At 40.7% G+C, this 22,777-nt stretch overlaps 1 protein-coding gene across 1 annotated transcript in view; it reads right to left on the bottom strand.

Moving 5' to 3' along the window:
* Positions 1-7,062, bottom strand: part of AKR1D1 (aldo-keto reductase family 1 member D1) — a 52,484-nt gene extending 45,422 nt beyond the window's left edge. Inside the window, exon 1 of the mRNA XM_006056237.4 lies at positions 6,870-7,062. Coding sequence (XP_006056299.1) covers positions 6,870-6,962 — 93 coding nt within the window. The 5' untranslated portion in view covers positions 6,963-7,062. The remainder of the gene's footprint in view (positions 1-6,869) is intronic.
* Positions 7,063-22,777: the final 15,715 nt, after the last annotated feature.

Below are 22,777 nucleotides of genomic sequence, written 5' to 3'. Positions count from 1 at the left end.
ACACTGATGTATAGAACAGTCTTATGGACTCTGTGGGAGAGGGAGAGGGTGGGAAGATTTGGGAGAATGGCATTGAAATGTGTAAAATATCATGTATGAAACAAGTTGCCAGTCCAGGTTAGATGCACAATACTGGATGCTTGGGGCTGGTGCACTGGGACAACCCAGAGGGATGGAATGGGGAGGGAGGATGGAGGAGGGTTCAGGATGGGGAACACATGTATACCTGTGGTGGATTCATTTTGATATTTGGCAAAACTAATACAGTTATGTAAAGTTTAAAAATAAAATAAAATTTAGGAAGAGGTGGCAAGAATACACAGAAGAACTGTACAAAAAAGATCTTCACGACCCAGATAATCATGATGGTGTGATCACTCACCTAGAACCAGACATCCTGGAATGTGAAGTCAAGTGGGCCTTGGGAAGCATCACTACGAACAAAGCTAGTGGAGGTGATGGAATTCCAGTTGAGCTATTTCAAATCCCGAAAGATGACGCTGTGAAAGTGCTGCACTCAATATGCCAGCAAATTTGGAACACTCAGCCATGGCCACAGGACTGGAAAAGGTCAGTTTTCATTCCAATCCCAAAGAAAGGCAATGCCAAAGAATGCTCAAACTACCACACAATTGCACTCATCTCACACACTAGTAAAGTAATGCTTAAAATTCTCCAAGCCAGGCTTCAGCAATACGTGAACCATGAACTTCCAGATGTTCAAGCTGGTTTTAGAAACGGCAGAGGAACTAGAGATCAAATTGCTAACATCCGCTGGATCATGGAAAAAGCAAGAAAATTTCAGAAAAACATCTATTTCTGCTTTATTGACTATGCCAAAGCCTTCGACTGTGTGGATCACAATAAACTGTGGAAAATTCTGAAAGAGATGGGAATACCAGACCACCTGACCTGCCTCTTGAGAAACCTGTATGCAGGTCAGGAAGCAACAGTTAGAACTGGACATGGAACAACAGACTGGTTCCAAATAGGAAAAGGAGTACGTCAAGGCTGTATATTGTCACCCTGCTTATTTAACTTATATGCACAGTACATCATCAGAAACACTGGGCTGGAGGAAGCACAAGCTGGAATCAAGATTGCTGGGAGAAATATCAATAACCTCAGATATGCAGATGACACCACCCTTATGGCAGAAAGTGAAGAAAAACTAAAGAACCTCTTGATGAAAGTGAAAGAGGAGAGTGAAAAAGTTGGCTTAAAGCTCAACATTCAGAAAACTAAGATCATGGCATCCGGTCCCATCACTTCATAGCAAATAGATGGGGAAACACTGGAAACAGTAGCTGACTTTATTTTTCTGGGCTCCAAAATCACTGCAGATGGTGACTGCAGCCATGAAATTAAAAGACGCTTACTCCTTGGAAGGAAAGTTATGACCAATCCAGACAGCATGTTAAAAAGCAGAGACATTACTTTGTCAGCAAAGGTCCATCTAGTCAAGGCTATGGTTTTTCCAGTGGTCATGTATGGATGTGAGAGTTGGACTATAAAGAAAGCTGAGTGCTAACGAATGAATGCTTTTGAACTGTGGTGTTAGAGAAGACTCTTGAGAGTCCCTTGGAAAGCAAAGAGATTCAACCAGTCCGTCCTAAAAGAAATCAGTCCTGGATGTTCATTTACGGTAGGACTGATGTTGAAGCTGAAGCTCCAATACTTTGGCCACCTGATGCAAAGAGCTGACTCATTTGAAAAGACCCTGATGCTGGGAAAGATTGAGGGCAGGAGGAGAAGGGGACGACAGAGGATGAGATGGTTGGATGGCATCACTGATTCAATGGACATGGGTTTCGGTGGACTCTGGGAGTTGATGGACAGGGAGGCCTGATGTACTGCAGTTCATGGGGTTCCAAAGAGTCGGACACAACTGAGTGACTGAACTGAACTCAACTGAACTGTGTCCCAGGAGATGTCTAGTCACTCCCTCTTTTCAGCAAGAATCCTGTTAAGTTGCTTTAGCAAGAATTGTTCCTTATCTCCTGGAGAAGGCAATGGCAACCCACTCCAGTACTCTCACCTGGAAAGTCCCATGGATGGAGGAGCCTGGTAGGCTGCAGTCCATGGGGTCGCAAAGAGTCAGACACGACTAAGTGACTTCACTTTCACTTTTCACTTTCATGCATTGGAGAAGGAAATGGCAACCCACTCCAGTGTTCTTGCCTGGAGGATCCCAGGGCTGGGGGAGCCTGGTGGGCTGCCGTCTATGCAGTCGCACAGAGTTGGATACGACTGAAGCGACTTAGCAGCAGCAGCAGCAGTCCCTTATTCCCAAAGTTTCCTTTTAGTAATTTTGTACTCATAGACCCAGACCCTACTCCTTGGTTATAAATTCTCACTTGCCCATGTATTCAGGGTTGACACCAATCTCTCTTCCTCACTGCAGAATTCCATCACAGTGTCCCCTTGATGTTTTAGGCTCCTCCTTGGTTGGTACTTAAGGACTTGGACTTCCCGCTCTCTGCCCCATGTACAAAGCCTTTGACTCACTCTTCAGAGTGTGAAAATTATGTATAGTGACAGAAATCTTAACCAGAGCCACCCAGAAAGGGGTACTGCCTCAGTTATAACCCTGTAACTGTTGTTACTTTCATCTTCAAATAAGTGCTGTCTCTCTTAAAGCACTTCAGCTTTTCCTTATGTTTTATTTTTATGTGTATTTACTTTTTCTTCCTTAAATCACCCACAGATTTTAAATCCCTGTTTCTAACCCATAGTTTTCATCCCTGTGTTACTTAGAAAAATGCCTCGTACATTTGTTACTTAGTCACTAAGTCAGTTCGTAAAGAATCCACCTGCAATGCAGGAGACCCCAGTTCAATTCCTGGGTTGGGAAGATCCACTGAAGAAGGGATAGGCTACCCACTCCAATATTCTTGGGCTTCCCTTGTGGCTCAGCTGGTAAAGAATCTCCCTTCAATGTGGGAGACCTGAGTTTGATCCCTGGGTTGGGAAGATCCCATGGAGAAGGGAAAGTCTACCCACTCCACTATTCTGGCCTGGAGAATTCAATGGGCTGTATAGTCCATGGGGTCACAAAGAGTCAGACACAACTGAGGGACTTTCACTAAGTTGTGTCCAACTCTTTGTGATCCTATGGACTGTAGCCCACCAGGCTCCTCTGTCCATGGGATTCCCCAGGCAAGAATACTGGAGTGGGTTGCTGTTTCATTCTCCATGGGATCTTCCCAACCCAGGGATCAAACCTGTGTCTCCTGTTTGGCAGGAGGATTCTTCACCACTAAGCCACCGGGGACCCACTCGTACATGGTTAGGCACACAAAAATATTTACTGAATTATTGCCCATTTTCCAAAATACTTGCAGTTGGTCCTAGATTTGTGTCATTTACACACTTGGTAACATTCTTGAGTTTTATTTGAAGTTTTTGAAAAATATTGGTTATTAACTCATGGGCTGATATGCATTAAAAAATCAAATTTATTTCTGTCAAAGCAGGAAAAAAAACAGGATTCAAAACTCTTGCCTATCAGACTTTCTCCAATGGAGATACATAGAGAGAGAGAGGAAGAAGAGTGATCTACTGGGAGGCTATTATAGATGATCTCATCCCTGTATGAAACCATTCTGGGAGGCTGTCTTAGGGAAACAGTACAGAGATGATATGTACATTTCAGTTTTCACAGTGATCATCCAGTGAGGACGTGCACAGAGAGCTTGGTGCTACTAAATGTTCATTCAGTCTCAAATTCCCTGACTCTATAGGTATGAACAATCTTTATAAGAAAGTTGGGCATAGTAAGAGAGAGAGAAAAAAAGTCTTTGTAAATCAGAAGAAGGCTGGTTGGCCTCACACAGCTGCGTGGTAACGTTCCTCTGGACTGCCACGCTACAGTTCCTGCTGCCTGCGCAACAGTGGAGTCCCAGCTGGGCGGACGCTGGAGGAGAGCTTGCTGTTAAATCTTCTTTATCTCTGCCTTTCACCTCTGCGCCCACCCAGCCTTCCCTCAAGATAAGCCTAGACCTTTCCCTGATGCCTGCTGCTCTTTAACTTCTGTATCAAAATGGAACAGGATCCCAGGACAAATATTGACTGACTTGATTATATATACACAAACTGTAAAGGATTTCAGTTACTTCAGCCTGTCATTCTCCTTCCATCTCTTGAGAGATGAAAGGTTGTGTAAAGAACCTCAGGCCCACTAAGGGTTGAGAAGACTGAATCTGGGCGTCAGATTGCAGCCCTCAGACAAAGAGTCTGACATTAAATCTAATACGATACTTTGATTTCCCAGCGACTGACTTGGGCACAGGTACCCCTAGTGTCTGCCTCATCGGTCCTGGGTCGGTGGTGAGGGAATTGTCAGCAGTGTGGCTTTGAACAGAATGTAAGGAGTGCTCTGGCTAAGAGATACCCTGCTCCCTGTCTCCTCCTCCCCCAAATCTTCCATGGTGGGTTGTGTTCTTCACCTATGAATTTTGTGAGGCATTGGATTAGCTCTGTATTTCTGATCACAAATGTGGCTGGTGCATCCACAGTGTAGGATGCCACTAATGCCATATTCTCTAAATGCACTATGTCTTATCTTCCGAAATGAGTTACAACCTTTTTTGGGATGACACACGACTGCTTTCGAATGTCTCTAACATTCATAACATATAGGTTAGAATGTCTCTAACCTGTAGCATTACTAGACACATAGTAGGCACTTAATAATTTTTATTGGTAAATGCAACACTTGGAGCCCCACTGAGTTTCAGGGGATAGGTAGAAAGACAGAATGATAGATGCACAAGTAAGAAGTCATATAATTGGTAGGGGGTCATTGAAATAATTAAACAGAGGAGAAAAATAATCAGGTTCATATCCTAGATCTATCATTCTACCCAGCTACTTAACAATCTATCTATCCATGTATTCATTCTAAGTACTTTCTGGATATATAGACCTACATACTTTCATATGTAGAAATACACATAGAAAGTCATAAAAATATGCAGCCTCATTGACATAACAGATAGTTATAACTGGCAATATAGTATAGAGATTCAGAAGGTACAATCTGGGACCAAACTACATAGGCTCACATTCCAGTTCTCTTCTTTAGGTTTGGGGGATTTTATTTTATATCTCAATGCCTCTGTTTTCTCATCTGTAAAACAGGATAAAATAGTATTTCATAATGTTGTGAGGATTAAATCAGAAAATGCATGTACTATAAAGTACTAGTTCCTGGCATATGGTTAGGTATTAAGGAAATTTAAGCTATTATTATTGTAAGCCTTTACATCTCCATGGCCTCCGATGCACACACACACACACACACACACACACACACACAGGTGTGCATGCGTACTCAGCTGTGTCCAACTCTGTAACCTCTTGGACTTGTAGCCTGCCAGGCTCCTCTGTCCATGGAGTTTTCCAGGCAAGGATACTGGAGCGGGTTGCCATTTCCTTCTCCAAGGGATCTTCCTGACTCAGAGATCAAACTCGAGTCTCCTACACTGTAGGCGGATTCTTTACCACTGCGCCACCTGGGAAGCTATATATATATATGTATATATGCATCTCCTTTCACAAATTCATTCACTTAGCAAGCATTAGCTGAACACCCAGCACATGCCAAACACTATACTGGGAGAATAGAGCTGAACAAGAAATGGTCTCTTTCCTAATGGATTTTACACCTTGTGGGGAAGATTGCAGAGAAACAATGGTTACAATGTCGTGTGATAACTGCTTCAGTAGAGTTGAGCACAAAGAGGTTCCTGAACACACAGGAGGGGCAAGCTGTGGTGGCTGGGAGGTGGGTTTCTAAGGAGAGGAATCCTTCAGCTGAGTCTTGCAGGTTTAGTAAAAATTAACCAGCTCAGGAGAAAGGATGTTCCAGGTGGAAAGCAGCATGTTCAAGGTCATGGAGATAGGTACGTTATTCAAGGAGCTGTGTTTCACACGTGGGGAGAGGTGGAAGAGTGGTGGTAGGTGCTGCTGAACTGACAGGTCTTGACTGAACCATAAAGTCCAAGGTGTGAATAAGGAGTGTGTCCTCTACCCTATAATTGATAGGGAGCCATACTGAGTGACGGCGCATGCACACACACACGCACGCACATTGAAAAATTAAGCAGAGGCATGACATAATTAGATTGTTAACTTTGTGCTTCTATGCTTCCCTCTCTGTCTACAATGTCCTGCCTCAACTCTGCTTAACTTATACTTAGCTTAACAGAGTTCATTCACTCAGGATCATTCAAATTTCAGTAGCATTTCTAGACATACTGCTCTTTATTCTGGTTCAGTTCTGTTCAGTTGCTCATCATGTCCAACTCTTTGTGATCCCATGGGATGTAGCCTGCCAGGCTCCTCTGTCCATGGGATTTTCCAGGCAAGAATACTGAAATAGGTAGTTATTTCCTTCTCCATGGGACCTTCCCAATCCAGGGATCAAACCTGCTTCTCTTATGTCTCCTGTATTGACAGGCGGGTTCTTTACCACTGTGCCACCTGAGAAGCCCCTAGTGCTTCATATATGGTAGGTTTTCACTAAAGTTTTGTCAGATGGAACTAAAAATTCTCAAATATGAACTTAAAGAAAATCATAAACCAGAAACTCAGAAATTTTATGTGCTTCGGTTCAATCTAATAATCAGTATTCAGGCTGAATTTTAGTAAAAGAAGCAGAAAGGTCCCATTCGTTAAGTCAAGATACTTTTAAATTGTAAACCGATTTAACCTTTGGCTCAGTACTCATTCAGCCAAATAGCTGTCCTTCAAGGTTCCATTCATTACTACAAAAATTAAAGCAGTGAAGTTCATTCAAAATGAATGACAGATTATCCTTTAGGAAAGCATTCATTTAAAAAAAAAAGAGGGAGAGACAAGCTTACCGATTTAGGTTCAGAGTAGGTACCAAGTCCGATGATAGGAATGCTGTTCCCATCGCTTAGAGGTATGCGGTGATACACAGCACTGAGGTGCATCTGGGAGAGTCTGAGGTTTCAAATGTGCAGAGATGATAGTGAACACCACAGAGCAGTCTTTTTGAGAAGGTGTGCTAATGCCTATTTAATCAAAGAAAGGAGAGCTGGAGGGAGGAGCAGTGGGAGGGAAGAGATTTCTCAACTTGTTTAGTTTTTTTTTTTCAGGTTGTTCTGGAAATCCTAACTGAGGTTGTCCTTTGAACTTATGAAAGGCATGTAGATAATAACCCATTGAGATCTTATGCTTACATCTCTACAAATAATTGATTTTAAAGATGAAAGGAAGCAATCTGACATCTGACAGGATGTTTTTGTCAGCAAGTAACAGACCTATCGCAAATTCTTTTTAAAAAATTTATGAGCCTTAAGGCTAGCTTCAGGTGAGACTGCTGCTGGTGCTAAGTTGCTTCAGTCGTGTCCAACTCTGTGCAACTCCATAGGCGGCGGCTCACCGGGGCTCCCCTGTCCCTGGGATTCTCCAGGCAAGAACACTGGAGTGGGTTGCCATTTCCTTCTCCAATGCATGAAAGTGAAAAGTGAAAGTGAAGTCTCTCAGTCGTGTCCAACTCTGTGCGACCCCAGAGACGGCAGCCCACCAGGCTCCCCCGTCCCTGGGATTCTCCAGGCAAGAACACTGGAGTGGGTTGCCATTTCCTTCTCCAATCCATGAAAGTGAAAGTGAAGCCACCCAGTCGTGTCTGACTCCTAGCGACCCCATGGACTGCAGCCCACCAGGCTCCTCCGTCCACGGGATTCATGATCAGCCAGCAGACAGTAATTTCAACTAGGTTGGGGCAGAGTGGAATATGGGGAGTAGTGGTCTTAAATAATTGTTTGTAATTCAATCCAACAAACATTTATGGTGCACCTTTGTGTGCTGAGATATTGACTATATATATGTTTCTTTTGTGAAAATAGTTTATTTTATTTTTGGTTGTGCTGGGTCTTCGTTGCTGCATGCAGGGTTTCTCTACTTACAGTGAATGGGGGCTACTCTTTGTTGTAGTGCAAGATCTTCTCATTGTGGTGGCTTCTCTTGTTGCGGAGCACAGGCTCTAGGTACAAGGGCTCAGTAGTCGTGGCCTATGGGCTTAATCGCTTTGAAGCATGTGGAGTCTTCCTGGACCAGGGATCAAACTCATGTCCCCTGCGTTGGCAGGCGATTCTTATCCACTGTACCACCCCTATGATTGACTTAGTGGTACAGACTTTTGTATGAACACTAGTTTTCATTTCTCTTGGCAAAATACTCAGGAGTGGGATTGCTGGGTCATGTGGTATGTTTAACTATGTAGGAAGCTGCCAAACTGATTTTCAGAACAACTATATCATCTTGCATCCCCATTAGCAATGCATAAGAATTGCTATTTTTCCATATCTTTGATAGCATTTAAGATTGTCAGTGTTTTAAAACTTTAACCATTCTGATAGCTGTGTCATGGTATCTCATCGTTAATGATGTTGAACACTTTTTAATATACTTATTTGCCATCTACATATCTTCGTAGTGAAGTGTCTGTTCAAACGTGGGTTCAGTGCCCATTTTTTAATGAAGTTGTTTGTCCTTGTAGTCTTGAGTTTTAAGATTTCTTGGTAAAGTCTTGAAACATGTTCTTTACTGAATACATGGCTTACAAATATTTTTTTCTCAGTATGTAGCTTGTCTTTTCATTCTCTTGACTGTGCCTTTCATGTAGCAAAAGATTTTAATTTGATAACATTCAGTATTTTTACAGTGTATTTTGAATTTCATATAAGAGAACTCTTTGAATTCTAGATCACAAAAGTTTTATTCTATTTTATCCCTAAAAGTTTTAGTTTCATCTTCTCCATTTAGACCAATAATCCATTTTGAGTAAATTTTTGTATAATTCAGCATATTTAAGTGGAAGTATTTTGTTTTATAAAAGGGAATCCTATTGCTCCAATCCCATTAGTTGAAAATATTATGCTCTCTCCACTGAATTTCTTTTGCACTACTGTTAAAAATCAAGGGTCATATTTGGGTAAATCTACTTTTGGACTTTCTACTTTGTTTCATTGATTTATGTATCTTTTCCTTCACTGACACCACATTGTCTAGATACTTTTAACTTTATAAAAGGCCTTAAAATCATATGGTGTAATTTCTCCACCCTTATTCTTTTCCAAAAGTGCCTTAGCTATTCTGATTTATTTAATTTCTACATAAATGTTAGAATCAGCTTTTCTTTGTCTTTAAATGTCCTGCTAAAGTTTTTTTTAATTGAGTTAAATCTGTAGATCAATTTCTTATTCTTTACTACACTGAGTCTTTGAATCCGTGAAGACAGTATTTCTTTCTATTTATTTCGGTCATCACCATTTTGAACACACATCTATATTTGTTTGTTAGATTTATATCTAACTATAGGTATAAATACTTATTTTTTAGAGCTATTGTACATGGCATTTTAAAATCCTGTTTCCAACTGTACATTGCTAATACATAGAAATAGGATTAATTTTTATGAGTTCAATCATTTTGAGTTTATTGAGACTTGAATTTGTTTTTGTTGCCTGACATACTATCATGAAGAATATTCCATATGCACTTGAGAAAAATATGTAATCTGCTGTTTTGGTCTTCTGTAGCATTGGAGAAGGAAATGGCAACCCACTCCAGTGTTCTTGCCTGGAGAATCCCAGGGATGGGGGACCCTGGTGGGCTGCTGTCTATGGGGTCACACAGAGTCGGACACAACTGAAGCGACTTAGCAGCAGCAGCAGATGTCTTTTAGACATAGTTGGTTCATAGCATCATTCAAATCTTCTGTTTTTAAACTGATCTTCTGTCTAGTTGTTTTATCTGTTCTTTGGAATGGGGTGTTGAAGTTTCCAACTGTTACTGTAAAACCATTTCTTCTTTCAATTACATCAGTTGTTGCTTCATATATTTTGTGGTTCTTTTGTTAGAGGCATATGTTTATAATTAGTATATCTTGACATGTTGATCTTTTTGTCAGTATGTATTGATAATGCCTTTCTTTGTCCTGTAACAATTATTGTCTTCAAGTCTATGTTGCCTGATATTAGTATAGCCACCTCAGTTTTCTTTTGGCATTTTTTGCATTGCATAGAATTTATTTCTATTTTCAGTCTACTTGTGTCCTTGGATTTAAAATGAGCTTCTTTTTAGCAACATATATTTAGATCATTTTAAAAAATCTGTTCTCGGGGCATTCAGGCCAGATCCTGACTCTAAGCGATGCAGCCCGCGCCTCCCTGCCCAGCCCCCGCTTGCTAGTGGCGGGTGCATGCATCTGCGCTGCTTCTCCGCTGGGGGAGTTACCGCTGGGCTCGTAATCTGTGGGTTTTAATTGTTTATTTATTTTTCCTCCCTGTTATGTTGCCCTCTGTGCTTCCAAGGCTCGGCACAGACTCGGCAGTGAGAGTGTTTCCTGGTGTTTGGAAACTTCTTTCTTTTTAAGACTCCCTTCCCGGGACGGAGCTCCATCCCTCCCTCTTTTGTCTCTTTTTTTGTCTTTTATATTTTTTCCTACCTCCTTTCGAAGACAATGGGCTGCTTTTCTGGGTGCCTGATGTCCTCTGCCGGCTTTCAGAAGTTGTTTTGTGGAATTTACTTGGCATTTAAATGTTCTTTTGATGAATTTGTGGGGGAGAAAGTGGTCTCCCCGTCCTATTCCTCTGCCATCTTAGCTCCTCCCTATTCTTCCAATCTCTCTCTCTTTTTAAATGTATTGACGTACTTATTTTCATTTTTGGCTGTGCTATGTCTTTGTTGCTGTACTGGGGCTTTCTCCAGTTGTTGCAAGCTGAAGCTACTCCAGCTGCTTAGTTGCAGCACAGCAGTTTCTCTTGTTGAGCACAGGCTTGGATGCAGGCCCGTCAGTAGTTGGGGTTCTCAGGCTCAGTTGCCTGGAGGCACGTGGAATCTTCATGGATCAGGGATAGAACCCATATCCCCTGCATTGGCAGATGGATTCTTAACTACTGGACCACGAGGGAAGTCCACTAATCTCTTCTCTTTCACTGGAGGGTTCAATCCATTTACAGTTCATGTAATTATTGGTAAGAAAATAATTACTTCTGCAATTTTGCTGCTTGTTTTCTGTCTTATTGTCTTTTTATTCTTCAGTTCACTACTGCCTTGTTCTGTGATTTTTTTCTAGTTTACTGTTCTGATTCCCATCTTGTTTCTTTTTCTGTATACTTTAAAAGGTGCTTGTTTTTATTTATTTATTTTTGATACCCTTTAGTCTGATTGAGGTGCTGTAACAAAACCTCATAGACTATGTGGCTTAAACAACAGCCATCTATTTTTCACAGTTACAGAGACTGAAAAGCACAATGTCAAGGTGAAGATACTGGCAATGAGTTCCTGATGAGAGTTCTCTTCCTGGCTTGCAGATGGCCGGCTTCTAGTTATTTCTTCACATGATGGGAAAAAGAGAGAGACAGAGAGAGAGGAGGGAAGAAGGAGCACACTCTGGTCTCCTCTTATAAGGATATAAACCTCATCAAGAAGACCTCACCCTCATGACCTAATCTGATTACCTTCCAAAGATCCCATCTCCAAATGCCAATCACATTGGGAGTTAAGGCTTCAACATATGAATTTTGGGGAGACACAATTCAGTCCATAATAATAGTTATCCTGGGGTTACAGTTAGTATCTTAAATTGTAAGAATTAAGTTTAAAAAAAAAAAAAACTTGTAAGAATCAAGTTTGAATTAGTACCAAGCTACTCTCAATAGTATATAAAAACTCCGATCCTTTACAACTCCATCTCCTCCCTTTATGCTGTTATTTTCACATCTTTATACATCAGGGATCAATTAACATGGCATATATAATTATTGTTTTAATTATCTTACAGTCATGTAGAAAAAAAGAGAAGTTATAAACAGAACATGCAATTCTACTGGTTTTTATATTTATCTGTTTAATATGCAGATACATTTACTGTTGTGTTGTTTATTTCTTCATATGGCTTCAAGTATCCCTTTATCTTGTAGCCTGGAGGACTCCCTTCAGCATGACTTATAGTGCAGGTCTACTAGTAATAAGCTCCCTCTGTCTTTATCTGGCAATGTGCTAATTTCTTTTTTTAAAGGATGGTTTTGCTAGACATAGAATAATTGGTGAAATTCTTTTCTTTCAGCCCATTAAATATTTCACCCTGGCACTGCAGGTTGCAGGTTCAATTCCTGGTCTGGGAATTCAGATCCCACATGCCACCTGGTATGGCAAAAAAAAAAAAAAAAAATGGTAAATATGTCATCCAACTGCCTTCTGGCTTCCAGTTTCCACAGAAAAAGGGGCTATTTATTGCACACAATGTTTCCTGTATGTGATGAGTCACTTTATCTTGCTGCTTTCTAGATTCTCTCTTTGTCTTGGGGATTTGACAATTTGACTCTCCCTGGTGGCTCCGATGGTAAAGAATCTGCCTGCAGTGCAGGAGACCTGGGTTTGATCCCTCAGTCGGGAAGATCCACTAGAGAACAGAATGGCAACCCACTCCAGTATTATTGCCTGGAGAATCCCATGGACAGAGGAGCCTGGCGGGCTACAGTCCATGGGGATCACAAAGAGTTGAACACAACTCAGTGACTAACACTCTGACTTCTTAAACTGGATGTCAATTTATCTACCTGTACTTTTAATCTCTAAAATTTCTATTTTTTTCATTTCTATAATTTCTACTAATATTCTGTATTTGGTGAGACACATTCTCCTGGTTCCTCTAGTTCTTTCTCCATGATTTCCTTTGGTTTGAGCAGATTTAAGAGAGTTGATTTAATGTCTATGTCTAGTAAATCTAAATGCCTATGTGTCCTCATGGACAGTCTATTAATTTCTTTTTTCTCCCCTGTAGATGAGCCATGCTTCCGTGTTTAGTCACATGTTTTGAATTCTTTTGGTTCATTTAGACCTGGAGATTTTTAATATTAACATGTGGCAACTCTGGAAATGAGATTTTCCTCCTCCCAAGGGTTTGTTTTTGCTGCTACTTGTTGGCTGTTGCTGTTTGCTTGTTTTGTGACTTCCCAGACAATTTTGGTGAAGTTTGTATTATTTGTTATGTGAAGAAATCTGTGTTCCATTAACTTTGGGGTCACCTGTTGTTTTAACAGTGTTTCTTTCAATGTTTGGAAGAAAAAGAAAAGATAAAAAAATACTCTCTTAGTCTTTGCAGATTGGTTCTGTGTTGCAGCACTCCTTCAGTTCTTAGCCAGGTTGCTTACAATTTTGCCTCAACCTTCACTCAAAGCTTGCTCAGAGCCTGAAGGCCAGTCAGAGATGAAAGCCTGGAGTCTTTTCAGGCCTTTTTTATCTTTAGCATGTACGCAGTATTGACACTATGTATATCTGATTCCCTGGTATGCACAGGAGCCTTTAAAAATTCCCTTACCCCTAAATACCGTTTTTCCCAATCTGTTGTTTCCTAGGCTTCTCGGTTCGTTTGTTGCTTGTCCCTTTAGCTCTTTGAGCCTATTGAAGAGAGTTGGTTTAATGTCTATACCTGCTGCTGCTGCTGCTGCTGCTAAGTCGCTTCAGTCGTGTCCGACTCTGTGCGACCCCGTTGACAGCAGCCCACCAGGCTCCCCTGTCCCTGGGATTCTCCAGGTAAGAATACTGGAGTGGGTTGCCATTTCCTTCTCCAAAGCAAGAAATGAAAAGTGAAAGTGAAGTGGCCCAGTCGTGTCCGACTCTTCGTGACCCCATGGACTGCAGCCTACCAGGCTCCTCTGTCCATGGGATTTTCCAGGCAAGAGTACTGGAGTAGGTTGCCATTGCCTTCTCCATGTCTATACCTAGTAAGTCTAAATGCCTAGGTGTCCTCATGGACAGGGTCTATTAATTTCTTTATTTTCCCCTGTGGATGAGACATTAATTGTTAATTGTTTGTTACTATTATCCCTAGCCCATGGCTGCTACAGCCAATATTTCTGCCTTGAAATGCACATAGCAAAAGCCTCCTGATTAGCTACCTTATCACTAGAAATGCTTTGAATCAAGCAAAATAAAGACAAGCCCTTCAGGGAGCCACTAGACAGGCTGAAACTCAACAGCCAAAATTCCTAGAAAATTCTTTGAGAAATTCTGCATTGCTCCGTCTGGCCACTAGCATCCTGTACCAGGAATGTGGGTACAGTCCTCACAACTGGCACCATACATGGGGTACAGGGCATGGTAGGTAGCAATTTGACTTACCATAGCTGTATCTTACTGCAAAGCAACAGCTTCTTTCCTTATCAAGCTTCCCCCTGGTTGTAAATTTTTACTAGACAGCAGAATTCTGCAAAAAAAAAAAAAAAAAAATGATTCTGACAGCTTTAACCAGCTCGTCAGCTTTTACCAGCTCATCAGCTTTTTTTTTTTTTTTTTGTAAAGGGACAGCATTACTGTGGTATTTTCGTCTATTCATTTTTTAAAAATCTTTTTTATTTATCTGTTTGAGATTGGATTACTTCTGTTCACTTTATCTTTCCTCTGTCATCTACTCCATTCTGCCACTGAACTCATCCACTCAGTTCTTTTTTTCTTAAGTAGACTTTCTTTTTTAGAGAAGTCGTAGGTTCACAGCAGAACCGAGCAGCAAGTACAAGAGTTTTATGCTTCTCCTTCTATCAACACCCTTCCCCCACGCCAGAGTGGTGCATTTGTTACAATCAGTGAATCTGTTTTGACACATCATTATCCACTGAAGTCCATGGTTTACATCACGGTTGACTCTTGGTGTTGTACATTCTATGGGTTTTGAAAAATATATAATATTATGTGCTCATTATTACAATATCATACAGAATTGTTTCATTGCCTTAGGAATCCCCTGTGGTTTGCTTACTCACCCCAACCTCCTTCCTAGTCCCTGGCCACCACTGATCTTTTTACTGTTTCTAAAGTTTTTGCTTTTCCAAAATGTCATATAGTTGGAATCATACAGATTTTCAGATTTGGCTTCTTTTATTTAGTAATGGCTTAAAGCTCAACATTCAGAAAACTAAGATCGTGGCATCTGGTCCCATCACTTCATGGCAAATAGATGGGAAACAGTGTCAGACTTTATTTTTTGGGGCTCCAAAATAAAATCACTGCAGATGGTGATTGCAGCCATGAAATTAAAAGATGCTTACTCCTTGGAAGGAAAGTTATGACCAACCTAGATAGCATATTAAAAAGCAGAGACATTACTTGGCCAACAAAAGTCCGTCTAGTCAAAGCTATGGTTTTTCCAGTGGTCCTGTATGGATGTGAGAGTTAGACTGTGAAGAAAGCTGAACACTGAAGAATTGATGCTTTTGAAGTGTGGTGTTGGAGAAGACTCTTGAGAGTCCCTTGGACTGCAAGGAGATCCAACCAGTCCATTCTAAAGGAGATCAGTCCTAGGTGTTCATTGGAAGGACTGATGCTAAAGCTGAAACTCCAGTACTTTGGCCACCTCATGCGAAGAGTTGACTCATTGGAAAAGACTCTGATGCTGGGAGGGACTGGGGGCAGGAAGAGAAGGGAATGACAGAGGATGAGATGGCCGGATGGCATCACCGACTTGATGGACGTGAATCTGAGTGAACTCCGGGACTTGGTGATGGACAGGGAGGCCTGGCATGCTGCGATTCATGGAGTCACAAAGAGTCAGACACAACTGAGTGACTGAACTGAACTGAACACATATAAGAGTGTTCTACATCTCCCCCACCCCCCCGCCCCATGTCTTTTCATAGCTTGATAACTCATTTCTTCAGTTCAGTCTCTCAGTCGTGCCTTATACCTGCTACTATTTACTCTTCAGAGACCTGAAATAACTTCCTCACATTACTATTTCATGTTTGAAAGCTGTATTCAGTGGGAGAGTCAGAATATGCGTATTTCATTTTACCTAGAGCGAGAACCCTCACTTATTCCTAAAATTAATTTTTAATTGATTGCACATGTTGACTAAATTGATGTGAATTTACATATTAGATTGCTTTTCTTGTGAGAAATGGCTGAAGTTACTCTTTATATATTGACACTTTCAAAATAAACTGACCTAATTTAAAATAACTCATTTTCATTCAGTAAAAGAACTACTTGTGAATTATTACTTTGCTGATATAAATTCACGAATAATTTTATTGATTACAATAATGGATTATTTTTGAGTATTTACTATGCCCTTTACATGGGTTTTCTCATTATTTAATTTCACACTTTTATGTGATGTATGTCCTGAGTTGTACAGAATCCCCCAAAAGCTCATGCTCACCCAAGCCCTCAGTGTGTGATCTTATTTGGAAATAGAACTTCTGCTGATATAATTAGTTTAGTCATAAAGATATAAAATAACTTATTTACAAAACAGAATATAGAAATAGATTTTATTTACAATACAGAGTATAGACTTACAGATATACAAAACAAACTTCTGGTTACCAGAGGGGATAGTGGGACGGGAGGAGACAAATTAGGAGTTGGGGATTAATGTACACAGCATTACTCTGTGTAAAAATAGATAAAAAACAAGTACTTGCTGTATAGCACAGAGGACTATATTCAATGTCTTATAATATTCTATGATGGAATATATATGTCCATATATATATATGAAACTGAATCACTTTGCTGTATACCTGAAGCTAACACAACATTGTAAGTTAACTATAATTTTTGAAAAAGTAAAACAAAAAAAAAGAGAGAGAGATAAAGGCATAATGGATTAGACTTAACTGTAATCCAATGACTGAAGTTATAAGAAAACAGATACAGACACTTGAGAAAGAATGTCATGTATTGGTAGGGGCAGGGATTGGAGTATGGATCTACAAGTCAAAGATCACCACAGATTGTTGGCAAGCCTCCCTCATAGCTCAGTCGGGTAAGAATCTGCCTGCAATGCAGGAGACTCGGGTTTGATTCTTGGGTGGATAAGATCCCCTGGAGAAGGAAATGGCAACTCACTCCAGTATTCTTGCCTGGAGAATCCCATGGACACAGGAGTTTGGTGGGCTGCAGTCCATGGGGTCACAAGACTTGGACACAACTAAGTGACTTTCATTAAGAAGAAAAGGGTTTCTATCTAGAGCCTTCAGAGGGAGTACAGGCCTGCTGAAATCTTAGTTTTGGACTTTTAGACTCTAGAATTGTCAACGAATAAATTTCTTTTGTTTTCAGCTACTCAGTTTGTGGTAATCTATAATGGCCACCTACAGAAACTAATGCAGTTGGTGATATTTGTATAGGAAGGATCTTGAGGTCAACACGATTTACTTGTCAAAAACTACTGAATAACAGGAAGAATTGTCAGTCTGTCTGACTCCAGAGCTCATGCTTTTATCTAATGCCCTCCAGTAACCCTAATGGAACTGTACTGTTGACAAACCAGTCAGCCTCAGAAGGTCTTTTAAAGACAGTGTGCTATTGACTAACTTATCTGACAGAAAGAGTGCCTGAAGAACTATGGACAAAGGTCTGTCACATTGTAGAGGAGGGAGTAATCAAGACCATCCCCAAGAAAAAGAAATGCAAAAAGGCAAAATGATTGTCTGAGGAGGCCTTACAAAGAGCTGAGAAAAGAAGAGAAGTGAAAGGCAAAGGAGAAAAAGAAAGATATACCCTCCTACATGCAGAGTTCCAAAGAATAGCAAGGAGAGATAAGAAAGCCTTCATAACTGATCAATGCAAAGAAATTGAAGAAAACAATAGAAAGGGAAAGACTAGAGATCTCTTCAAGAAAATTAGAGATACCAAGGGAACATTTCATGTAAAGACGGGCTCAATAAAGGACAGAAATGGCATGGACCTAACAGAAGCAGAAGATGTTAAGAGGTGCCAAGAATACACATAAGAACTATACCAAAAAGGTCTTAATGACCCAGGTAACCACAATGGTATGATCATTCACCTGAAGCCAGGAGTCCTGGAGTGCAAGGTCAGGTGAGCCTTGGGAAACATCACTATGAATAAAGCTAGTGCAGGTGATGGAATTTCAGTTGAGCTATTTCATCCTAAAAGATGATGTTGTGAAAGTGCTATGTTCAGTATGCCAGAAAATTTGGAAAACTCAGCAGTGGCCACAGGACTGGAAAATGTCAGTTTTCATCCCAATCCCAAAGAAAGGCAATGCCACAGAATGTTTAAACTGCCACACAATTGCACTCATCTCACACACGCTAGCAAAATAATGTTCAAAATTCTCTAAGTCAGGCTTCAAGAGTACATGAACTGAGAACTTCCAGATGTTGAAGCTGGATTTAGAAAACTCAGAAGAACCAGAGATCAAACTGCCAACATCCATAGGATCATAGATAAAGCAAGAGAATTCCCCCCAAAAATCCACTTCTGCTTCATGAGCTATGCTAGAGCTTTTGACTATGTGGATCACAACAAACTGAGGAAAATTCCTCAAGAGATGGGAATACCAGAGGCACCTTAACTGCCTCCTGAGAAATCTGTATGTGAGTCAAGAAGCAACAGTTAGAACCAGACATGGAACAACAGACTGGTTCCAAATTGGGAAAGGAGTATGTCAAGGCTGTATATTGTCACCCTGCTTATTTAACTTGTATGTAGAGTACATCATGTGAAATGCCGGGCTGGATGAAGCACAAGCTGGCATCAAGATTGCCAGGAGAAATATCAATAACCTCAGATATGCAGATGACACCACCCTTATGGCAGAAAGTGAAGAGGAACTAAAGAGCCTCTTGATGAAAGGGAAAGAAGGGAGTGAAAAAGTTGGCCTAAAACTCAACATTCAAAAAAACTAAGATCATGGCATCTGGTCCCATCACTTCATGGCAAATATATGGGGAAAGAATGGAAAGAGTGACAGACTTCATTTTCTTGGACTTCAAAATCAATGCATGTGGTGACTGCAGCCATGAAATTAAAAGATTCTTGTTCCTCAGAAGAAAATCTATGACAAATTTAGACAGCATATTAAAAAGCAGAGACATTACTTTGCCAACAAAGGTCCATGTAGTCAAAGCTTTGGTTTTTTCTGGTAGTTGTGTATTGATGTGAGAGTTGGACTATAAAGAAAGCTGAGTGCTGAAGAATTGATGCTTTTGAACTGTGGTGTTGAAGAAGACTCTTGAGTCCCTTGGACTGCAAGGAGATTAAACCAGTCAAAGAGCTGAGAAAAGAAGAGAAGTGAAAGGCAAAGGAGAAAAAGAAAGATATACCCTCCTACATGCAGAGTTCCAAAGAATAGCAAGGAGAGATAAGAAAGCCTTCATAACTGATCAATGCAAAGAAATTGAAGAAAACAATAGAATGGGAAAGACTAGAGATCTCTTCAAGAAAATTAGAGATACCAAGGGAACATTTCATGTAAAGACGGGCTCAATAAAGGACAGAAATGGCATGGACCTAACAGAAGCAGAAGATGTTAAGAAGAGGTGGCAAGAATACACAGAAGAACTAACTATATCAAAGAGGTCTTAATGACCCAGGTAACCACAATGGTGTGATCATTCACCTGAAGCCAGGAGTCCTGGAGTGCAAGGTCAGGTGAGCCTTGGGAAACATCACTATGAATAAAGCTAGTGCAGGTGATGGAATTTCAGTTGAGCTATTTCATCCTGAAAGATGATGTTGTGAAAGTGCTACATTCAGTATGCCAGTTAATTTGGAAAACTCAGCAGTGGCCACAGGACTGGAAAATGTCAGTTTTCATCCCAATCCCAAAGAAAGGCAATGCCACAGAATGTTTAAACTGCCACACAATTGCACTCATCTCACACACGCTAGCAAAGTAATGCTCAAAATTCTCTAAGTCAGGCTTCAAGAGTACATGAACTGAGAACTTTCAGATGTTGAAGCTGGATTTAGAAAAGGCAGAGGAACCAGAGATCAAACTGCCAACATCCATAGGATCATAGATAAAGCAAGAGAATTCCCCCAAAAAATCCACTTCTGCTTCATGAGCTATGCTAAAGCTTTTGACTATGTGGATCACAACAAACTGTGGAAAATTCCTCAAGAGATGGGAGTACCAGAGGCACCTTAACTGCCTCCTGAGAAATCTGTATGCGAATCAAGAAGCAACAGTTAGAACCAGACATGGAACAATAGACTTGGAACAACAGACTGGTTCCAAATTGGGAAAGGAGTATGTCAAGGCTGTATATTGTCACCCTGCTTATTTAACTTGTATGTAGAGTACATCATGTGAAATGCTGGGCTGGATGAAGCACAAGCTGGAATCAAGATTGCCAGAAGAAATATCAATAACCTCAGATATGCAGATGACACCACCTTTATGGCAGAAAGTGAAGAGGAACTAAAGAGCCTCTTGATGAAAGTGAAAGAGGAAAATGAAAAAGTTGGCTTAAAACTCAACATTCAAACACTCAAACATGGTATCTGGTCCCATCACTTCATGGCAAATATATGGGGAAACAAAGGAAACAGTGACAGACTTTATTTTCTTGGGCTCCAAAATCAATGCATATGGTGACTACAGCCATGAAATTAAACGATGCTTGCTCCTTGGAAAAAAAGTTATGACCAATCTAGACAGCATATTAAAAAGCAGAGACATTACTTTGCCAACAAAGGTCCGTCTAGTCAAAGCTATGGTTTTTCCAGTAGTCATATATGGATGTGAGAGTTGGACTATAAAGAAAGCCGAGTTCTGAAGAAGTGATGCTTTTGAACTGTGGTGTTGGAAAGGGCTCTTGAGAGTCCCTTGGACAGCAAGGTAATCTAACCAGTCCATCCTAAATGAAATCAGTCATGAGTATTCATTGGAAGAACCGATGCTGAAGCTGAAACTCCAATCCCTTGGCCACCTGATGCAAAGAACTGACTCATTGGAAAAGACCCTGATGCTGGGAAATATTGAAGGCAGGAGGATAAGGGTACGACAGAGGATGATATGTTTGGATGGCATCACCAACTTAATGGATATGAATTTGAACAAGCTCTGGGGGTTGGTGATGGACAGTGAAGCCTGGTGTGATGCAGTTCATTGGGTCGCAGAGAGTCAGCCAGGACAGAGGGACTAAACTGAACTGAATGACTAATTCAATCAAATTCATCAGTTAAAATCAATCAGCCACAAAGAAGTATTTTAAATATACCTGGAAAATGACTATCTCAAACAAGTCTTAATTAAATGAAAATAAATTCAGACCTTCATATATATATATATATATATATATATGTATATATGATGCTTATAATGTGAACTAGAAACTATTATCATTGTAGTCTGTTATAGAAAAATCCTCGCATTTGATCAGATCAAAGATAAAAGTTTATCTGTTTCCTGGATAGCTAATATCAATAATCATTTTTACAACAAAAATGGTAATAAAAATATCTTGTGTATACGATATGTCAGGTGCTTTGAAAGTAGCTCAGTTGGGTCTGACTCTTTGCGACCCTGTGGACTATACCATCCATGGAATTCTCCAGGCCAGAATTCTGAAGTGGCTAGCCGTTCCCTTCTCTGAGGGATCGTCCCAACCCAGGGACTGAACCCAGGTCTCCTGCATTGCAGGCGGATTCTTTACCAGCTGAGCCACCAGGGAAGCCCAGCGAAAGTCAGTCAGTGCTTTATATGGTCCCATGTACTAATTATTTAGTGGTGCTATTGGTCAAGGACCACTAGGAAAATATCTGTAGACAAATGAAGTCAGGATCATAAGCTTCCTGTGGCAAGACTTGCAATCTGCGGTGAAGCACAGGATATATTAGAAAGGGCTCATTGTAGGAACTGGGCATCTGCTACATAATTTGTGGGGGCAGGCTTGAGGATGCAGTTGTGTGTGTGCATGCGAGCGTGCGTGCACCTTTATAAAGGCAGTATAGTGATTGGGTACTTTAACAGTTTTTATCTAGGAAGCAGAAGGAACAGAATGTGGCTAAAGTTGCCACTGGGAAAAAAGTAGGAGTTGCTCACTAGCTGAAGGTGGGATATTTGGTAAATTTTGTGATTGCCTAATGACTTGTTATTGTTTGGTTGCTAAGTCATGTCCAACTCTTCGTGACCCCATGGACTACAGCATGACAGGCTTCCCTTCCTTCGTTATCTCTAGGAGTTTGCTCAAACTCATGACCATTGAGTTGCTGATGCCATCCAACCATCTCATCCTCTTTTGCCCCCTTCCCTCAATCTTCCCCAGCCTCAGGTTCTTTTCCAATGAGTCAGTTCTTCGCATCAGGTGGCCAAAGGATTGGAACTTCAGCTTCAGTATCCGTTCTTCCAATGAATATTCAGGGTTGATTCCCTTGAGGATTGACTGGTTTGATCTCCTTGCAGTACAAAGGACTCAAAAGTCTTCTCTAGCACCACAATTGGAAAGCATCAATTCTTCAGCACTCAGCTCTAGCGTCTCTTCTCAGGCACAATCATGTGATGAACTTAGTTTCTTCTTATTCCATGAAGAGTCCTCGTTTGATTTTGATATTCTGAAATCATTTAGACTTAGTTGGAGAGCAGTATTGCCTAGCGGTAGAAATAAGGCCAGCTCGCAATTGATAGGTATAGGGCTGGTTTTTGTTTTTTTCTTTTTTCATTCCCTACTTTTGGACAAAGACCAACAAAGTCAGGCTGCTGTTGTTGTTCTGTTGCTCAGTCGTGTCTGAGTCTTTGTGACCCCATGAATGGCAGCACGCCAGGCTTTCATGGAATGTTAATCTTTGACATTCAGAACTTTCCCACTGTCAGAATTCTTCTGGTTAGATTGTTTGGGGAATGTTACCTTTAAGTTGGACAAGCGTTGGTCCCTCCTGATCTTCTGTTGTAGAATGAATTTTTGAATCATCTGATATTAAAGTGCTATATAGTTTCATTTAAGACTAGACAGGATGCACTGACCAACTGCGATTCAGGCAA

The sequence above is a fragment of the Bubalus bubalis genome, chromosome 8 (genome assembly GCF_019923935.1).
Source record: "Bubalus bubalis isolate 160015118507 breed Murrah chromosome 8, NDDB_SH_1, whole genome shotgun sequence".
NCBI lineage: Eukaryota > Metazoa > Chordata > Mammalia > Artiodactyla > Bovidae > Bubalus > Bubalus bubalis.
This window is presented reverse-complemented; position numbering and strand designations above follow the sequence as displayed.